The 21,960-nt window shown below is 43.8% G+C and overlaps 1 protein-coding gene across 17 annotated transcripts in view; it reads left to right on the forward strand.

The window, feature by feature from the left end:
- Positions 1-530: 530 nt before the first annotated feature.
- Positions 531-21,960, forward strand: part of msi2b (musashi RNA-binding protein 2b) — a 225,047-nt gene continuing 203,617 nt past the window's right edge. For all 17 annotated transcript variants that reach the window (XM_042063254.1, XM_042063255.1, XM_042063253.1 and 14 more), the window contains exons 1-5: positions 531-744; positions 1,070-1,110; positions 1,379-1,460; positions 1,949-2,033; positions 6,318-6,359. In XM_042063254.1, the coding sequence (XP_041919188.1) occupies positions 683-744; positions 1,070-1,110; positions 1,379-1,460; positions 1,949-2,033; positions 6,318-6,359 (312 nt within the window). In that variant the 5' untranslated portion in view covers positions 531-682. The remainder of the gene's footprint in view (positions 745-1,069; positions 1,111-1,378; positions 1,461-1,948; positions 2,034-6,317; positions 6,360-21,960) is intronic.

The raw sequence follows: 21,960 nt of genomic DNA on the forward strand, positions 1-21,960 counted from the left end.
AACAGTTACAATTATGATGGAACTGCAATTGCAACTGCAAATAGGCTATACTATTATATTATTTTTGAAACAAGTAAAGGATACAGTGTTGCATGGTATTTATGAAGGCCCTAACTAGGCTACACATAACCGATATCAGAGAGCTGAGGGTGCAGTTGACTATGAAGTGGCCACTGCCATTGTAAATATATACCAGTTCTGTGAGAAATTAAGATTGATTGGGCCTCTGAGATCACTAAGCAAACTAAAAACAACTCACCTAATATGTTCTTCTCTGCTGAGGTTATGCCCCAGGCTCTGTGTCAGGGTTGTCACCTAACACGCAAGGTTTATTTCAGTCAAAGGATCTGGGTGGAACAGAGTGTGCATTAATTGTGCTAAAATTGCGTTGTGTTTAGCGATGACGTAATGGTCCCCTTGCATGGTGCTCCCCACAGGCGCATGAAAAACACCACCATGATCTTTAGCTATAAATGGGCGTGTCTTTTTAATGACGTCAATGGGATTGGTTAGGTGACGGGCCACTACTCCGCCCCATGTGGGTCAAGGGAGGGGGAGGGAGCCAGAGCTGATCCCACGTGTGACGATTGCATTCCCGGCTCAGTAATATTCTCTTAGCTGGGCTCCGTGTAGCGTTTGCTGTGACTGTGTGTATTAGTTACTGGCTATAGTTGGGTTAGCAATGGAGGGAGAAGGGAGCCAAGCCACATCTGGAAGCCCTAATGATTCACAACACGACCCGGGGTAAGAAAGAATTCCGTCGGCACTTACTTGTCGCTGTTTTATTAATTTGAATTAATAATGAAAAGCTTAGGAACTGTCGTTTGCGATGCACTGTCATTAACATTCTCCTTTGCGTGCAGTCAACTACACCGTTGTTTGATTATATTAGCGAACGGGCCTGCCCCCTTTTCAACGATAGCTTGCTGGGCTAACTAAAACAGCTCTCTTGCTGCTTGCTCTGCCTTCGTTTAGCTATCTTTTTTTGTAGCTAGCTAAGTAGTTAGCTACACGTCAAAATGGCCGATCTGACATCTGGACTCACTTCTGCTATGTTTTCCTCTTACAGTAAAATGTTTATCGGTGGCCTCAGCTGGCAAACTTCACCAGGTAAGAGAATCATTTGCTGTCAATCGGGTGGCTTTGTGGGGCTGTGTTTTGTTACCTTCAGAGTGTGTTCTGTGCTAGTTACAGTGTAACGAGCGTGCGGCGCTGTACGGGATGTGTTGTGCGCGCAAGGTTATTTTGATTTCCAATCATTTGAAGTCCTCTATTCGACCCCTGTGTATATCCAGGCTTTTGAAATTGCTACAATAATTGTTGTGCTCACAAACGACTTCACGTTAACATGTGTTATCCTTGTTGTTTTGTTTTGCAGACAGCCTTAGAGACTATTTCAGTAAATTCGGGGAAATAAGAGAATGTATGGTGATGAGAGATCCCACAACAAAACGCTCCAGGTAAAATGTTTTAAAGGTGTTTCTCTTCTTCACTTTCGCGTGGTTATGCGACATTAAAATCGCCTCAGGCTTGGGCAGTGAGGCGATAATTTTGAATCAGGCATCCTTCGATGCGCTTTCTTAAGCCATTGAATCAGCGATTTGCAAAGGTAGCCTACCAGAATTTGACATTGAGTTAGGACTACACGGTATGTTTGTTTATTTGCACTTTAAGCGGATGCAAACAATTAATCACAGTGAATATTGCATCTTTAAAGAAGGTGCCGATGTCATGTTTTCTTTAATAAAACATTTTCATTTTGATATGCCTGAGGTCGAGTTTTTTTACCTCAAGATATAGCCCACACATCCGCATTTGGACTATTATGTTCGTAACCTAACAAATTAAAGCTTGACATTCACGATTTATTTGTCATCACTGTATCACGTTGTTCCCGTGACTGGTCTTAGTAATATTTTGGTCTCTGTGTGTGTTTTTTTTCTTTCAGGGGATTTGGGTTCGTTACGTTTGCGGATGCTGGCAGTGTAGATAAAGTCTTAGCCCAGCCGCACCACGAATTAGACTCAAAAACGGTATGTCTGGTGTTCTTGTTCTAAACTGTGTGCAAATGTTTGTGATTCACTGGTCTCCACTTTGGAAAACACTCACATAGCCTACAGGCTGCCATATCATCTCCATTACTCGGTTGCTCCGTGACATTATAATACTGTCATTCAGAAAGCAAACGCACTTGACGCCAATAAGTAACTACGTGATTGCATGCTCTAGTCCTTGTCTCATTCTAATATCTATCAGGACTTTAACCTTTTTCTCTGTCATATCTGCCCGCACTAGCGGTTGTTAATGCATAGGCTACCGACGTCTTTTAGACCATTCAAACACAGCTGTTTGCAATCGGACACACGGACAATTAAATTGACATTGCATTGAATAGGTAGTCTGCAATTTATTTTCGTTGGGAAGGCTACATTATTTTCTACATTCATCTTCTCAGTAAAAAAATGATTGATGCATTTAAGGGTATCTGGCCACATCTACAGGTGGTGTGGATGAAGATCGCTTAAACTGTGCCACTCATATTGCTTTAAAAGTATGGCATAATTCCTGCTTCATCTCATAGGTTGATTTGATCTGTTTCTCAACCCAGACCCTATTTGACATTATTTTCGCTGTTCATCGCTGGATCATTTAAAAATATGTTGCAATATGATTAAATAATGCATGGGGAAAGATGGATGGATCTCCGAATGTGCCACTTTTATTTTAATGCTGCTTCAGTAAAGTAATGTACATACAATCATGCACACTTGCCATAATTGTTTATGTGATTCATTAATTGCTTGCATGGAAATAAAACAAAACTTACCTGAAACCATGCTTAAAGTTTTTTTACATGTGTGTTATGTTTTTAGTTAGAGTAAAAGTTTAGAATGTAAAATAAATTACTTTTGTGCAGCTGTTTTGTTACTGTTTTATTGGATACAAAGTTAAAGAACACATTCACAACTTGAGGTCCTTCTTAAGAACTTTCAAAGAGGCATACAAGGCAATCTTACTTTGAGTATAACAATGTCTGATGAAAATGCTAGACTGGTGCATAACCTATTCCTTGATCCACTTGCAGTGTTGGGATATGACAGTTCTGCTAACAGTGCGTTCAAGAGAATCGGAGGACCTGTATAAATACCACACAGTGCAATTTAATGTACTTTTTGAATAACTCTTTGTCTCTGTAAAGGCATAATTCAAAAGGTCACTGTCAGCAATTTGTGCATCAATAAGAGCATTCCTGAACCTAAGCAAGTTTTTTGGAACTGCATGTTTTTATCCTCTTTTAGTATAAATATGTTAACAGTCAGTTTTGTCTGACATATTTAGGAACAGGCCACAGCTTTATATAGTAGACAGCTTTCACATTATAGGAATGGAGATGTTTTAAGGCTTTAAAGCAATTTTTAATTACATGCAGTCTTTCAGTCATCCAAAATAAACTGATTGATATAGAGCCATAAAATAGGATTGCAGAGCAGAACTGTATTTGTTGCTCAATAGGCCTGTGTTAGTTGTAGTTCATCTCCGAGTATGAGACAGGTTGGACTAGTGGTATGTGTACAAGCAGATAAATGTTTTTTGCTCACTTGAGACTTTATGTTGTAATTGTCTTACATGCTTCATGCAGAGAAGAAAATCACTGTCTGCATTACAGCCTGTATTTGAATTGATAATACCAGCAAGGTTAGAGGGGTTATGACAGAAAGCTGGGGAACTAAATCATTACATTGTTCATGTGTAGCGGTGTAATAAACATTGTATTATATATGAAATGTGTAATGACAAGAAAACTATATTGGAGCCTGTTCAGTCTTGTTAAAACTGTGCAGTTTGTACCTCAGATGATAAAACTGGGCCATGCAAATTTCATAAGGGCCTCACATGCACAACTCTGATAAAATTGGGTCAGTGTTTGACATTATATTATTTTGAGCCATTAAAGAAGAGGAAAGGGAAAAAAATGAGAAATGTAGAAATCACACTGGAATAGGCAGGACAGGGCGGCTGCTTGGAGCTCGGATTATTTATCCGCTGGATTGTGATGTCACACGCGGTGTTTAGGTTGCACTCGAATGGCTTGCATTGAAGCGTGTCCTTGCTGGTGGAGGTGAGAGCAGGATCTGGAGAGAGAGAGAGAGAAAGTGAGAGTGTAGGTTGGGCGTCCCCTCAGTGTTGCACATATCACGGGTGCCTCACAGGAGCCGGCCAGAGTTCTGGATATTCTGTTCACGCATTATACAGGCTTTCTGTCCTTATTTAATGTTCCCCAGCCTTAGAGGCAGCTACAGGAAATCATCTGCTAATTGTGTTTGGCACTAAGGATTATATGTGTCCAGGAAGGACTACTGAGATGCAACCTGAGTCCCCTGGAGACATTTTGTTTATAGAGAAACGTTTGTCAATTTTGTGTCGGTTTTCCGTTGCCCCACTTGTTTTTGAATGATGCCCTGGTATGAATCAGAAGATGTACTATAGATACTGAAGACTGAAATGAGAATGAGAAGAAGCCTGATGCTCTTGTGTGGAGTGCACACTTGCTAGGGCCCCTGATGAAGGACAGCGTGTCTTTGAAAAGGGGGAGACGATGCAGAGTCACTTTTAGCAGGTGACAGGTTGGAGGATTCATTAAGCCTCATGAGCTTTTGAGCTGTGAAAAGATTCCTGTCTCTTTGAGATTCATGTCTTGGTATTTTGGAAGATTATGTAATGATCTAAGTGTTTTGTGTTTGTATAGAGGCATGGGAAATGCTGCTATGTGAAGATAAATGTAATTGTGAATTAATGCAATGCATATGCACTGGATACCTGCAATATTCACAAGTGGTTCAGGAGCAAGAGTGTATGGCTGTGTGTATGTGTGTGTGTGTTTATGACTGAGTGAGAGGGAGAATTTTAGAAGAGCATTTCAGTAGAGGAAATTTCATTTTGAATTAGTTGCATAATCTGTCAAACATAAATAAGCAGTATAGCCAGTTGTTTACAATCATATGCCCTCTGTTTAAGCCCACAGCACTTTTCTGCTGAATTAGAGGATGAGGGGCACATCATTTTTTCTTTTTAATCTTTCCCATTCCTCCTGGACAATAAAGTGGTCACTCCATATTGAATATTCCATTTGGACCAGCTTAATATGGGTACCACTTTTTCTGTCCCAAGGCACATCTATTTTTGTCTGTGGTGTGCTAGCCATTGTTCCAGTCGGTCCATTTGCCCATGCTGTGGAAGATGGTAGTGGACCTCTGTATATTCATATATCGCTTAGTCCTCCATTAATAGCCTTCTACCCTTTAGTTATTTTGTGCTCGCGATGAAAAGAAAAAAGGGTGAAAGAGAGAGAGAGGGGGGAAGGGGGGGGGGGGGGGGGGGACATGTCCACGAGAAGAGAGAGCACTTGCTGTCTGCTCAGCTTTGCATTCATAATTGCTCCCAAGGTGCTTTTGGTGACCTGTGGGCTACAGGCTCCTGTCATGCGAAGGACAGAGGACAACCCTACTGAGTGTAACCAGAGAGAGGGCCTGTGTGTCATCAGGTGTGCAGGGCAAATGTATGACTCATTTGTTTAACTTCTTAAAGGGAGCTCCATTAAGCTTCACTAGAAATGGCATATTTATTTATTGTTTCTTTTAACATTTACATTTCTTACTTTTTTTATTTTTGTTGAACTGGTTTAATCACTAAAATGTTTGGGTTTGATAGCACTACTCGTATATCTCTGCTTACACCATCAGCTGTGTGACATCCAAACGACTTCAGCTTTGCAGTTGTCTTTTGTTACAAAACAGTCCGATGCATTTTATTTCGTTATAATTGTAAGGGAAGGTCATGTAATGAATTTCCATGGCATAACATATCCTTGAAAAAGTCATACTTAAAAGAACATTGTTCTGAACGAGAACAGAACAGAGTACAATCCTTTGCTTGACATATGTAGGTCTATTTTATGCAATTGTGTTGTGTAAGACCTAAAGCATTTGTTTATTTAGGGAATAATGTAATGATCTCCTTTGCCTTACGATCTTGGAGTCACTAATAATTGTGGTAATCCCTCAAGGGAAAGGCAGGTTGTAGACATTGATATGATGTCCTTCGATACTAACTGTATGTTACTGTTACAAATCCATAGATAGTCCTTTTCTTGTTGACCTTTAGAGCTCCACTGTGAGTCCAGGTGACTTGGCCATGGATCTGTGTACCTGTATCATTCACACTCTAGACATTCTGAGCAGTGTGTTTTGTTGTGCATTATGTCAAATGTCTAATTCAGAATTTTTCCTCTTTTCTGTTGTTTGCATTTCTTCCACCAGATCGACCCTAAAGTTGCCTTCCCTAGACGTGCTCAACCCAAGGTAAGGACATATATCCACTTGTACATTTATAAAAAAAACAACAACAAAAGGTGAAATAATCTTGGTTTCTGCGCAGTGTGTTTATCCAACTTTACGTCCAATGAGCAAGAGGCAAAAGGTTGGGTGATGTGATGCAGATCTGGCTTTGTTTGGTCACAACACGTTCAAGGGCATATTACGGACACGTTTGGTAATCGGCAATATTTCTTTGTTTTTAGTCAAGTGATTTTATTCAAGGAAAGGATTCCAGGAATTTAGTCAATTAAATTGGTCAGTTGTCCTGTTTTTTTACATAGCAGTTTTTACTCTAAACAAGCCCAAAGATCAAATGTGGAATTTTCCCAAGTTTGGAGCACAAAGGGAGGTATTGTTGCCTGGCAGTGTCGGATGAAAAAATGCCAGTGGAAAAGCTTTCAAAGCCAAAGCACATGCAGTTCTTAAGGGTCACTATTTGATTGAGAAACAGAATCAGTGTGTGTGTTTGTGTATGTGCGCTTAAGTGTGTGTCAGTGACTGTGTGGAGTATTCTTTGTTCATTACAGACCGCTTTTTATTTTCTCTTATGCAAATGTTCTTCATTCTTCACATTTTAGCTTAGTTCTCTTAGCTACTCTAAAAAACAATGATTTGAAGTTCAGTTTTTGAACTTAACCCACCACTTGCTGATTGAATGACCTTCAGTGTTTTGGGAAATACTCCACCACTCTATCATCATAATGTATTTAATGACATTAGAAAAGGAAAGTAAAGGAAGGAAGAAAGAAAGCCATGAGTCTCCAGCCGCAAGTCTTGGCCACAGCAAACCGTTGCTAGTTCCTACCCATGTACCATGATATCTGCTTAGGGATGTCACAGCCATCATTGTCTGATGTGCTGTGCTGTGCTGTGGTTCTTAAATCACTTGCCACATTTGAAGTCACAATCCTCAGTTGTGCAAAACAGTACATTAAACACCTTTCTGCCATACTGAAATGAATGAAATTGTGATTGACTTCATTTGCATTGGATTGTTGTTAAGATATGCACCAACATAGAGCACCCACACAGCTGCAGCTACTCCCAGGTTTGATCTGTAGTTGTGTCGACGTGTTGGTCTTTGACTGAAATAGGTTTTGATAGAGTGGATTGTGAAGGAATGAAGGATAATTTATTTGAGTGTTAGAATAGACATTGAGTTACCTTTGGCTCCGGTGCTTTAAGGGCAAGCTCATTAGTGAGGAAATGGGTTTGTATTTGTTTTAGCTCCAAAAAGGAGAGCGTGGATATCCAAGGACCTTAAAGCAATAGGATTAAAGTGGCTAGATTATTAGTATTGCGTCGTTTTACTTTTTACTCGTGTGAAATTGAATTTAGGATTCCACATATCGGGTGACAGCAGGAATGAAATCTTCGCGACATACTGCTCTTGTTAGTTAAGCCCTGGCATTGATCACAGCTTTGTCTCCTAGTGTCCAGTTCTTCTGTTGCAATGGCCTTGTTTAAGTATTCTTCGAGGTGGTCGCTTCAGATCGGGCTGTCAGTGGAATAACTGTCTCGTCCCAGTTTTCAGCACAGCAGACCTCCTAGCCTTAAAGTTTGCAATGCATGTTGGGAGTTACCATCTCCTCCCATTATCGCTCTCGTATTGGCTGTGTTTGAGTCTCTGTTCTTTTGCTCCTCTCCTGCTTTGTTTATCTGTCACCTCTCCATCTCTCTTATGTGATGTCTCTCTATCTCTCTCTCTCTCTCTCTCTCTCTCCCCCTCTTTCTTTCATAGTTTCTCACGCATTCTCAGCCTACCGTCAGTGAGATATGAGCTACTGTGCAAAGAAGGTGTCCACTGCACACTTGTCTCGCTAATTGTAACAAAGAACTTCCCGGTCCTGTCCGGGTCGGGGAAATCAGTGGAGGAGAAATGACGCACTTGAAAACGAACGCGCTTGACGCACATGCCAACAACACTGGTCCAAATCCAGGCCGCAGGGCTCGAAGCCTAATGCGTTTTTCTGGCTCAGGGTAGATCCAAGATGAATGGAGGCATTAATGGGGGCCCAGCTTCCAGCAGCAGCAGCAGGCAGGCAGGCAGGCAGAGCACAGCCCCAACGGTGTGTCTCTTTTGTCTTAAGGAATCCGGGTCCATAATAAGTTTTATGCAAATGCACTAATATATACCTTCACTTCCAATCATGCCACGAAATACTTGCGAGCGAGGGGAAGAAAGGGACAGTGAGAACAAAGCACAGCATCAGCGCACAGTGTCCTGGCTAACCCTGGAAAGAAGGCATGCTGAGGAAAGGAAGGGAAAGAGAAAAATGAAAACCGCCCTGTCTTGGTGTTTTTCCGGAGGTGTTTTTATGCCTCCCTTACATTAGCGCATGAGACGACAGTAGCAATGTTTGGGGATTATTGTTTTTGAGAAGTAATAAACGTTTTGTTTCTTTCCTCTGTCTTGAGATTGCTTTTTGTGGACTGCTCACTGTTGTTCAGGCTGGTTGATTCACACCCTGTCTCCGTACCTGCAGCGGCGGTGCGTGTCACGACATGACTATAATTGATGCCGTGAGTGTGGCCGCCCTACGGTAGCCTGTTAGAGCCCACGGCTGCACACACAGAGCTAGATTGCGGGCAGCTTGTTATTGGCCCTCTGAGGAAGTGGTTGATTTCATTACAGTCAAAAGCATGTTTGATGACTTTCACAGGCTGGTGTGGACTCGTGGGGACAGTCAGGTGGTGACATGATCGGTCAGTGAAGGTGAAGTGATGCATTTGGCCATGCATTGAGATAGATCTCTTCTGTGATAGTTCTGAACTGAACCCAGTTTCCCCATATATGGATGTAATTGTGAAACAGTTGACCAGTCCAAAAAAAGTGAATGGTTAATTATGGTTAATTCTTCTAGTGAGGTTTTGGTTATCAAAAGTATGTTTTGGTGGCATATTAAATTGGAGTTTCAAGTGTTGCATGGTCCCGTAACCAGGACCCCTCAGATTGATATTTATTGACTTGAACAGTGGTTTAGTTTTTCCCTTTTAGCCAAATGCAGAGCCACTCCATGGGGAGATTTCAATTAGCATTTTATTGCATTTCAATTTGCTTTGAGTGACCTGACAGATTAGCCTGAATCTAACCCCCCCCCCCCCCCTCCCAGCTCATATTGATTTGACATAGCTTATTGATAAACGGAAAGAAAGTCACAGCGCTCCTCGCATTACTATGATATTAACTTGGATACAACTATGACAGCCAATCTTGAGTCCAATAGATTTTCTACTGACTGTCTTTTTTCTATGCGAGGCACCTGTCAGGGTTGGCAGATGTCTCCTTCTCCTTGTTTGCTCTGTAAGGTCACTGTTATGTAAAGTCAAGTCTCCTCGTCTGAATTTATTTAAATTCATAAAATTTTGCGTCTTTTGATGAGTACCAATATCATCTTCAGGCCCATGTAGTTTTTTTCTGATGAGAAGATGGAGACTATAATATCTGTGAATGCTGCATGAGAAAGCCTGATTAATTGGAATGACTGATGCTATCGAGACTTTAAGGAGTGTCCAGCTGTGTTGTCTGATGTACTGCTCTAAAGGAGGAGTGTCAGAGCCAGTGGAACATAATGAGAGCCCTCAGCTCTCCTCGGCTGCTGTGCAAGCTAACCGGAGATGTTTTTGGCATCCTCTGCCACAAAACCTGTCAAAACAATGCCTCTGCTGGGTGCCTCCCCCCCCCCCCCCCCGCCCCCCCCACACACACACCCCCATCCGCATCCACCAACACTCTTGTACACGCTTCATCTTGTAGCGCGACTGTCAGTGTTAGCCAGGTTGATGTGTGTGTGTGTGTGTGTGTGTGTGTGTGTGTGTGTGTGTGTGTGTGTTGGGGGGGGGGGGGGGGGGCTGTCTGAGTTTGCCCTTGTACATTCTTATCCATTTAATTTTCTCTCTCTCCTTTCTGTTCACACTCTCCGGTGCCATATTTTGGGTTTGTGTTTCGGGGGAGGGAAATATTTACACCTTGTACACTGAGAAACTGTGAAACTGTTGGGCCTCAGCACACTCAGCACCGAGGGGGAAGGCTGTGAAACATTCCAGCCAAGTTGGAAGAAAAGTGGGAAAAATTAATATTCTGTTTTTATTACAAGCAAAGGAGTGCCCATTGGGGTTAGTGGTATCTGCCCAGTGCCCAAACCACATTCACCTTGAACATACACACACACACACACACACAGACACACACACACACACACACACACACACACACACACACACATGCCTGCCATACCCTGGCTTCAGCTCAGTGTGTCCCCTTACATATTGCCCCCTGCCCAGCAAAGCTCTCTCACACACACTTCTATTTTCCTTCAAATATCCAGACGTAATCCACTTTTTCATTAGTGTGTGTGTATGCAGGTGTGTGTGTGTGTGTGTGTGTTTAGGGAGAAATAAAGATTTGATAAAAGGGGCTTGGTTTGATATCCACTGGAATGTGTTTGATGTTCTCCTGGAGATTGATGTATACATTGTGTATGATCTGCAATGGCTCCAGGCAATGAAAGCTCTTGTATAAAGGACATGAGTGTAGGGGGTTGTGCATATTCTATCTGAACACATCAACCTCCCTTCTGCCTCCATCTCCCCACTGGCCCCGTGTCAGTCTCTCTTTCTCACCTTGTTTCTTTGTACATCTTCCGCTGCCTTTGCTCCCTTTTAAAGCTGGCCAGATGGTCTGGCTTCTGTTCCTGTGGATTTAGGAGTTGAGAGAATCAGCCAGTCATTTCTTTATTGTTCTTTTTTCCATTCTTTTTCTTTTTTGTTTGCTTTGTTCTCCGGATGCCTTGTACTGTACTTTGGAGAGCGTGAGGGGATTACGGGCCTGCTGTAAGAGTTTTGGATGCCAGGTGTGGGGTGGGGGGTGGGGTGGTGGGGGTGCCGCCATGTGACAGTGTCTCGTGGCACTCCATCAGTAGGGTGACCGGTGGTTGGGTTTCAGGTCGAGTCAGTCAGGGTGTGTGTGTGTGTGTGTGTGGTTTGTATTGTGCCAATGTGTATCTGATAGACATGTTGTATCTTGTATGATGGCATGACTGGTGGAGAGTGGGTGGTTAGTTGGAGCAACACACTCTCTGCCCTGGCCCCCAGGCCTGAAACTAGCCATTTCCATTCCATTCTCCACTCACCTTTATTGATCAAAGCCATTGATCCTTGACTGAAGTGGCCTGGTCATCTGGCTATTGATTCTCTATGATCTCTCATACATTACTCTAATACAAGTTTGTGCATTCGTCAGTCAGCCATTGTTTAAATGGATTAGTTTGTAAAATGACTACAGAGGTGCCAATGGGCAGAATGTGTTCTCTGATACTGACCCAGACATAACTCCCCCCGCTGCACATGTAGCCAGATGTGCTGACCTTGTGGGTGGTGCTAGCTGTGTAGTGTAGTGTAGTGTTGGAGCTCAGGTGGAGCATAGATGTAGCCATATGTGCTGATGGGTGGTGCTAGCTGTGTTGTGTAGTGTAGTGTAGTGTAGTGTAGTGTTGGAGCTTAAGTGGAACATAGATGTAGCCATATGTGCTGATGGGTGGTGCTAGCTGTGTTGTGTAGTGTAGTGTAGTGTAGTGTAGTGTTGGAGCTCAAGTGGAACATAGATGTAGCCATATGTGCTGATCTTTCGGGTGGTGCAAGTTGTGTAGTGTAGTGTTGGAGCTCAAGTGGAACATAGATATAGCCATATGTGCTGATGGGTGGTGCTAGCTGTGTTGTGTAGTGTAGTGTAGTGTAGTGTAGTGTTGGAGCTTAAGTGGAACATAGATATAGCCATATGTGCTGATCTTTCGGGTGGTGCAAGTTGTGTAGTGTAGTGTAGTGTTGGAGCTCAGGTGGTACATAGATGTGGAGACGAGGCCTGTCTCCTCTTTTATATTCATGGCCGTGTCTGCATCTATTTTATGGGAGATAAATAAGATGCATTTGATAAGTGTGTAAGATGCTTATATTTATGCCTCAGAGTCTGTCATGGTGTGTGTGTGTGTGTGTGTGTGTGTGTGTGTGTGTGTGTGGTGGAGGTGGGGGGAGGCATCTCTGTTCTTCCCTGATTATGAATGCACAATTTCCCACTGCCTTGAGCAGGCACATAGCATGAAATAGTCCATCAAAGAGTAGAGATGTTCATTCGGCACCACGCCTCGGCTGCCATCTTTAGGAGCTCTCCCTCTCTGCTGGACTCGCTCACACAAGTATTCTCAATGCCACGGCTCCAGCTGAAGAGCTAACTCTGAGCGAGAAGGCAAACACTGGTGGAAAATGTTAGCGCTTCTTCTCTTAGAACTCCGTAGAGCTGCTTGAGCTTTTGCCCGTCAAAGCTTAGCAACAAAACAAGCCAGTGACTGGACAGGTTATTACTTTGTGACAAATGGTTTTGGGAGCATCCCGCAGTTTTCTTTTTGTCGATCTTCAGTTTTTTTGAGGGATTTGTGTTTCAGTGTGTGTGTGTGAGTGCAGTTTCTCAGTGGCTGGATGACAATGAATTGTGCGTGGATATTTTGTGTGTGTTGCTTCTCTGTACTGTGTGTGTGTGTGTGTGTGTGTGTGTGTGTGTGTGTGTGTACATCTGTTTGTGTTGCTTCTCTGCACTGTGTAGGTGTGTATTTTTTTCTGGTGTGTATGAGTGTGTTTGCATGTGTGTTTATTGTCCTTCTGTGACTGGCTGACTGGATAGCTGCCAGATCTGCCAAGCTGTGTGTGTGTGTGTGAGTGTGTGTGTGTGTGTGTGTGTGTGTTGTGAGCAGACAGCCGTTCCTGAGCCCTGCTCGGTCTGGCCCACTGGCTTGTCTTTGATGCCTCCGCTGCTCAACATGTCATTCGCACGGACGGCTGCTGTAGCTGGGAGCATCTTGTGTGTGTGTGTGTGTGTGTGAGAGAGAGAGAGAGAGAGAGAGGGGGCACACATGGGTGTGTGTTTATTTGGACGGCATGGATGTCCTTGACAATGTTTTTGTATGGCCTTCACTCTCTCTGTCCTTGGTGACTGATGTGTGTGTGTGTGTGTGTGTGTGTGTGTGTGTGTGTGTGTGTGTGTGTGTGTGTGTGTGTGTGTGAAGATGGGTGTTTGGTATTCCTTTCCTTTATATTGTGGTGCACCATATTGTCATCCACATCCTTGGATCCACTTTCCACACACATGCTGTGTTGAGACCATGCTTGGAGACTCTTCTGGAATGATGCCACTTTGCTGCTTGTAGTTTAGTATTTCTCTCTAAGAAGCAGGATTTCACTCGTTGGGTGACTTGAATCATTTGCTGAAAGCAAGTTGAAGCCGCTCAGATCTTAACGTTTGTTTCAAGCAAAAGCTCTCAGACTTGGGGCGGTGATGTTGTGTCTTGCACCTATCTGTGAATGGCGTGTGCGTGTGTGTGTGTGTGTGTGTGTGTCTGGAGGGTCTGACCTGGGTCCTCACTGATGTGTATTTTCTGGTAACAGTATCTATGGGCCTCTCAGAACGATGAATGCGTCTGACCAATCATTCCTGTGCCCTGGTGCATCCACTGTCCTTCTGACTGCAGCAGTAATGTGTGTGTGTGTGTGTGTGTGTGTGTGAGAGAGATGCACCCATTTGCACAGCACCGAGATACTTCCCTGCCAGGGTGCCTGCTGCCTCTGTCTGTCTCTCCCTCTCTCTGTCTCCCTCCCTCTCTCTCTCTCTCTCTCCCTCTCTCTCCTCCTCTTTGCTCTGTCTGGATTGTATTCCTCTGCTCTCCTTGCCGCTGCCCTGCTTTAGAAGCCTGGGGAGTTCCTCTTTGTGCTGCTTTAGCTCTCTCTCCTCAACACCTCTTTCTCTGTGTCAGTCTCTCTCTCACTCTCCCTTCACTGCTCCACTGTGAGTTTACACAGCATTTGTTTCTCTCGCTCTTTCTCTACACTCTTCTAATGTTCAAGGGCTGTGTGTGTATATCAAGGGGTAAGGGGAATAAGAAGGCTGTTTACCAGACATTTCTATATTGTATATATTGTATGTGTAGGTGGATAATTGGGCTGCTCTGTAGATATATATATATATATATATATATATTACTACATATGTATGTATGTGTGTGATTGTGTATGGATGTGTGAATGTGACATTTGAAGTCAGGTCTCTACCTTTTCATTGGCTCAGGGGGTGACTCTTGATGGACAGCCCCTTTTACTGAGACCACCCCCAACTATTTCTTGCCTGGCCTCTCTCTCTCTCTCTCTCTCTCTCTCTCTCTCTCTCTCTCTCTCTGTCACACACACTCTCCCTCTCACACTCACTCACTCGCCCACTCCAGCTTCTCTCCTACAGCATGATAAATCTGATGCTAAATTTAGCGGCAGTTTTTCTCTAGCAGCGAGAGATTACTGGCACAGAGAGGGTGAGAGAGTGTGGGTGAGAGAGAGGAAGGGGAGGAAGGGGAGGGAGGGAGAGAGAGAGAGATGGAGAGAGAGAGAGAGAGAGAGAGAGAGAGAGAGAGAGAGAGAGAGAGAGAGAGAGAGAGAGAGAGAGAGAGAGGAGAGAGAGAGAGGAGAGAGAGAGAGAGAGAGAGAGAGAGAGAGAGTAGTGTGTTTGACAGGGAGAGAAAGGGTAGCAGGCTCTCTCTCCCCAACAGAGCCGTTTGGCAGGAGAAGAGCAGGGGTCTTCCTCCCTTTACTTTCCCTGACAGTTCAAAGGCTGCTTTTTTGTTTGATTGTTTGTTTGAGTGATCGCTTTTTTATTTGTTTGTGTTACTTAACTTTGTTAAGACGTTTTTATCTGTGTATGCTCTACCTCTTCTCAACTGCAACAATTTAAGCTCCTAAGATTGGAAGCATATGGTAATATATTGAAATGTCAGCTCCTGGTAGGTCTGTTATTATGTAAAAGGATAAGGCCTGCCTCCAATACATTCACTAGTATTTGGCTGAACTTGGGTTATTTCTAGTGTGACGAGGAGCAGAGTGTGCTTCTTAACTAAACATTTTTCTTTGACCTTCAGCGTGACACCACTCATGTTTCATGTTGAATGACCTCAGGAGTATGTTTCCACGGGCATGACAGTTCCATAAAAGCCCAAGTGGAGGCTGGTTGAGCAGCGTTTTCCCCCTTGCGTCCTCCTGCTCTCTCTTCCTATTAAGATTGTGTTTGTCATTGTTGATCCAGTCAGAGACCTAATGGTGAACTCCCACTGAGCTCTCTGAAGCCAGCTGCTCACCCTGCTGTGATGTGATTTAATTCCCCACTCGGCTGTATTTCATTGCCATCACAAAAAAAGCCCTTAGAAAGCAGATATAGACACCAGCCTTGATTTGCTGCCTGGTGTCATTGTATCATGAAGAAATCACCACTATGAGAGCACCCCCCCATCCCCCTCTCCCAAAGGCCAGCTAAGATTTACTTACTCTTCACATTACTGTCAATGTAATATTTCGGCCTGGTCGATAACAGTCAGATTTGTCTTTTCTGTATGTGATGAAAAGGAGATTTGGGGGTGGGGGGGCTCCAGTGACCCACTGCAGCGCTAACAGTGCTCAGCTAAGAGCTCTCCACGCGTGTGGAAGAGGCTCGACGAGGCTGCTGCTCTGCTAGCTACTGGCCCGTGGGGAACTGTATCCGTGGGTGATGTAGCACAGGTAGCTCAGAGCGCTGAGCCTGGGAAAGTGCTCCCCGGTGACTACGCGGCGGATTCCAGCCAGAGAACAACACGGCTCTTGGAGAGAACTCCGTGGGCTCCGCTGCAGACGGCACGTTGGCAGCTCAGGAAACCACAAAATGTTTCCTGGTTTCAGTCTCACCCCCAACGGTGTGTCAAGGAGCGGCACTTTGATGTTTCCTGTTCAAACAAACATTGAGGAGAGACAAATAAATGTATGTTTGACACTCGTCTCATGCTAGTTTGCTTTAGTCGCTCATCCCCCAGGTCCACTTGTTGGAGCATACCCAGTCAACAGCCCTAATGACATGCTCACACTAGGGCTGGGTGATATGGACCAAAAGTCATATATTTTCCTCATATATAATTTAGAGCTGTAAAATGAAATGTTCAGTCAAATATGAGTAGTTTTATTGAAAACTCACTACTTAAATAACAATAAAATGTAAACATAAAACTGGAGTGCCTTTTTTTAAAATCAAAGCTCCGCAAGGTGCACATTTAAATAAAAAAAATATCTTAAATAAAAATAGCCTATAAAATAAAATAGGCCAATCTTTTTCTGAAATAAATATATTTATATGAGAAAAGTAGCGTGCAGTTTCACAGCAGTGCAGAGAGGGGAGCAGTGCAGAGAGCTCCGGTCAGCGGCTTGCGTAGAGCAAGGATCACGGCGCAAATTTGAACTATATCGATATATGCGATATGGTATAATTCCATATTGCATTTTAAAATATATCGATATATCTTTTATATCGATATATCGCCCAGCCCTAGGTTATTGATATGTTTGTTGTTTTTATGACTTGCCCTTGCTGTTATGTTTGTGGCTCCTTACTAGCCTAGCACGTTTGACCCTGTGTATTTATAAACTAATTGCTGACGTCTTCCAGCACTTGAAACTCAAAGTGTGTTCTGTTTTTAGTTTGGGTTGGTGAAGAGCTCTCAAGACCTGGCAGTGTTCCCTAATAATCCCCCCTCTGCCTGTCGTCCGAGCTGATGTTTCTGCCCGGGTCATCTGCTCACTCGTCCTGCTTTCTGTCGGTCCTCCATCTGCCAGGTGCCTTGCCGTGACCAGGGCTCTTTCCACTGTGACTACTCTGTCCGGCACCTCTCCCCCTCCGCGCTTTATGAGGGCCCTGTTAGGGTTTCCCCCAGCGCAGGCACAGGCACAGTGCAAATGGTGTGCGCTGCTTTTATTTTTGGGTCTGGCCTGTGGCTGGCAGAGCGCCTGTGAAAAGGGAGCCGAGGTGCTTCTTAAGATATTGATACGTCTGACGCTCGCACGGCTAATGCCTCGCACCAGTTGATGTGTTTCGTTGCTTTGAAGATGAATAGTCATGTGCAGGTCTGAGCTTGGGACATATTGAGAACACTCTCATCTAGACTCCTCTACAGACACACATGCACATGTACACACACACGCACACTCACACACTCTCACACACACCATACATGTCTACAGAGATATATGGAGACTACTCTGGTCTCTACCCTTCACCCAAGTCTCTGCTAAACCTGTTCATATTGGCATGAAACTAATTGACCCGTGTCTTATGTTTGGTCTTCTCTCCCTGCAGTAGTACAGTAAATCACTATTGCTTTGCTGTGGATAACTAATGTTGTAATTAGTTACCGCCAAGATAAATGGAGTCATTTCAGCAAGCAACTGCACTTGTGCCACTAAGTAACTAATATCGGTGTCCATGTGGCCTTGTGTGAGGCAGCTGAGTAGAAACCTGGCCTCTGTGCCTTGACCACCTGACTTCTCAAGGAAGAGTCCAAATAGTCCTCGAGCCAGAGGGGTTGGTCTGTACCATCTGAGGGGAATAAGTCTCATAGTGACGTTTGGTAAGGCATACTGTACAACCTTGAATCAGAAAATAAATGATTGCATTGGTGATTGGCTTTTTGTGTTTCACCACACTGTTTATCGGTGTATTATATATATATATATATATATATATATATATATATATATATATATATATATATATATATATTACAGGTGAATAAGGTAAAAACTAATAGATTTACCCACAAAACTTCCCCAGCTGATTATTTACATTAAGTCAATATTTTATTGACTTATTTATCTTATTGACTTTATCTTAATTTCATTTGGATACATTTAAAATACAGCAACTTTAATACTTGATAAAGTTTTGCTGAGATATAGAGCTTGTTAATTTTCTCAGCACAGTAAGCTGGCTATGATAAGTGGCAAAGCCAGGAATAACCCAGAGTGGCCCTTCATTAGAATAGCAGTCACAATCGGTCCCCTCCCCACACACGCTTTAACGACATTGAAAAGGCAAGCAATTACAGACAAGTCAGAGGTGTGTTTTTATCGGAAGACAAACAAACAAACAAATGGAAAAAAAAAACATCTGATGATTTGCACTGGGCTGTTCATCAGCTAGTGCGCCTCAGAGGACTAAAGTGCCAACTCTCCTGAGGACGGCGGAGATTACGCTCCCCTGGCCCTCGTTGCTATGCTACAGCTCGGAGTCAGGTGGTCCCCTGGAGATCCCCGCGTGCTGCCGCCTCCTCCTCCTCCTCCTCGCGGAGGGACAGGTGAGAGCTGTCATTACGGATGCTCTCAGGCTCACTCTCTGGCCGGGACAGAGGAGAATGTAGGTCATATCAGCTGGCAGGTTTGTCCAGACCAGTCCTCGGGGCTCAGACGGATTGGTGTGAAAAGGCTTTCACTGTACATTGATTTGAGCAAGAAAAACGTCAGAGGAAGAGGGCTTCTAATGGCGAATAAAAATGACTCCATTTACTTTAATTACTCTGTGCCAACTGGTTAATGCCAGGCTGATTGCTTTGGGTTTCAGAATAATGGCCCAGAGTTTCATAACAGTGTGAAAGGGCTTTCACCTATATAGACCTTTATCTGGCGATGTTGTGATTTGCCGTGTGTTGATGTTTGCTTATCTCTCATATTTGTAAGAGGGGTGTAACGGGGGGATTGTGTGAAGAGCTACAAGCCCTACGCCGTTTGGCTAAAAAGCTTTCAGCTTCCTATTAAAAGCTTGCACGTCTCATAATAATCCCTGCCATTGCCTTTGCATCACGCCAGACTATGGGCTCGATGTAGTGCCCACAAAACCCTAATGAGCAAAAGTCAAGGCAGGTCACGGAGCTGAAGGTGGTCAATCCACCAACGTGTGTGTTTGTGAGTGTGCTTGCGGACTGTGCAGTCTCGGGGATCGTGAAAGGATATTGTAATGCTGCCGGTCACTCCAAATTTATTCCATTCCTCAACTCTTTCATGTTGCAGCCATCTCCCCCTCTGTCGTTCTCAGAGACACGTCCATCCCAGCTGTGACCTCCATGGCTCCAGGGGCTCTTTCATACAGGCTGGAGCTCTTTTGGGAAAGGAGATGTGTTTTTGCGCAAGGAAGTGATTGTTTGTTGATGGGTCACTGTAGTTCGCCCCCATCTTTGTTTCCACAGCTGCCATTGCAGAGGTTGACGTGTTCTTCAAGCTGACCTTGGGCTGCCTGTTGCTATCAGTGAGTCCTCCGACAACATGGGCTGTGGTGGCCTTCATGAGCTTTTTAATTGTTGCCGCAGTGTTTTTAATCTCTCTCATTTTAAGGACACAACTTGTGCTTTTTCGCAGTGACTTTTGAGGCCACTGCATACTTGTAATTTGCAGCCTCTTTAACTTTAAACGGTCAGAGTTGTTTACTGTACTCGCTGCAGGGAAGCTTGGTTTGAGTTTTGTTTGTCCTTTGAGCAAGAGTGGAAATTGGTTGGAAACTGTTTTTGTATGTGTTTGTATGTGTAGGCGACTTTGCCTTTCAAGTGGCCAAACAACAGCAAGCTCCCCAATATGTCTGTACTGAAGTTCTGGGAAGTTATTATTACCATATAATTATTATTATAATTGAATGGCCCATCATTCAGGTTTAAAAATGCAGAGTATCTGGTCTAATTCAGGTTGATGATTCAGTGCCTACTACTCTTAGTCATGTGGTCTAGACACACTGCTTTTCCCCTTTCCTTTAAGAAAAGCCAGAGAATATACTGTATGGCTAATCTTTGGAGAAGAGATGCATGCTACGTTCCTGCAGCCCTCGTATGTCGTGTCACCTCTGGATGTTTTATTTCTCCCTCGATTCTTTCTTATTGCTACTTTTATGAGCTCAGTTCTGCTATTCATCGGAATCGGGAGTGAAAGGACGATATACCAGCACAGAGGACACAGTCAGAGCACGAGCCCAAATAAAACCATCCTCGTTCACAGCGTCCGCCTGAACGAGTCCCTTTCAGACCGTCATTCTTCTCAGGCCGCCCCTGCCGCCGCTGTGACTGTGGTGATGGTCTGCATTCATATGGCAGAAATAAGGTGAAAGAACAATGTGGCGAGTCGGAGCTCGGAGCAGTCAGGGCTCAGCCTATAGACCCAAAGCCTGGAGGAGCAGCTGTCCTGGCTGCTGTTGCTTTTGAGTAATGCAGAAAAGATTAATAGCCAGAGGGGGAGGACAGTAAATTAAAGTTGATTTACGGCACATAATACACACCGCTGTGCAGCTCATAGAATTACATACTGGGATTTGAATTCTGCTATGTCTATCAAAACAGGCAGCTGATGAATATTGGAACAGAAATTGCACAAAGTAATTAACAATAAAAGAGTGCAGCCTTACAAACTATCTAGCCATTAATTCAGGCCGGCTGGTGCTGGTGCTGGGGATGGACTGTTTGCGGTCAGAGCAACAGAAGAGAAGCGATGGAGGGGGAGGAATGAACTAAATCAAGATGGATGGCTCCAGTTTTTGTCTGCTATCAGTGATTCACAAAGCTCTCACTGTTTAGGTGTCTGCTGCTGGGCTCAGGCATCATTATATTGATTAGTCATGCTTATTGATGTATCAATGATGCCACTGATTTTCCTGGCAGTATATTGCAACATAATGAAGGATGTTTCTAAATAGAAAAAATATGTTAATCCCTTTGGTCCTATTGTGTTACAGCCCCCACAGACAGCCTAGGCCTAGTTTAGTGGTCGACATTTGAATGTGTAAAATTCCTCTTATAAATACACTCTTTTTTCAAGGAATGTCATTGACATTAAATATGTTTAAAGAAGATAACATATTCCAGGAATAAAATCATTACTAGGAATGCTCAGGGTACTCTGGAATTGAGTACTTGGTGGTCAGGATTATTTCAAGTTGTAGCAAATGCTGAGAAATGCTCAGTGCTGAACAGTTGCTTAATTTTCTAATTACTGCATAGTGTGGTACATTTTCTTTAAAAAATAAATCAAGAACACACACACACACACACACACACACACACACACACACACACACACACACACACACACACACACACACACACACACAAAGCGAATGGCTCCCTCTAACACCTATATTCTGTGAGCTGTTAAACAAACATGTTTCAGCTCCAAAGTCAGCAAATCAGGCAGGAAAAGAAGATGAGGCGAGAGAAGGAGAGAGTTGCTCTGAGTGAGAGAGAGTGGGCAGACTACGACTGAAGGAAATCAAAAAGCAAATAGCCATTGACAAGCCTGATTCCCTGCTTGCCCGCTCCTAAAAACTAATTTACCTCTTTGAGGTTAAACTCAGTTGTCTTGATTTTTTTAATGAATGTTGCTGAATGAAAGAGCTGGAAAGAGCTGCCGCCTGTCTCTCTTTTTCTCTTCTCTCTCTCTCTCTCTCTCTCTCTCTCTCTCTCTCTCTCTCACACACACACACACGCACACACACAATCCCTCCCTCTGTCCCTGTCTCTCTCTCACAGAACCAGACGCACATACTTCCTGTGTCTCCCCCCCCCCATACTGTCTCTGAATCAGAAGCACAGGGCTGAGATTTTCTGAATAGCAGCAGCCATGCTAAAAGTAGCCATCCCCGATGGCACAGAAGGAAAGTGGTGCGACCCTGGCTCTAGACCCCCCCCCCTCTTTTCCCTGTCTGTCTGTCTCTCTGTCTGTCTCTCTGTCT

Source organism: Alosa sapidissima, chromosome 15 (assembly GCF_018492685.1).
Source record: "Alosa sapidissima isolate fAloSap1 chromosome 15, fAloSap1.pri, whole genome shotgun sequence".
NCBI lineage: Eukaryota > Metazoa > Chordata > Actinopteri > Clupeiformes > Clupeidae > Alosa > Alosa sapidissima.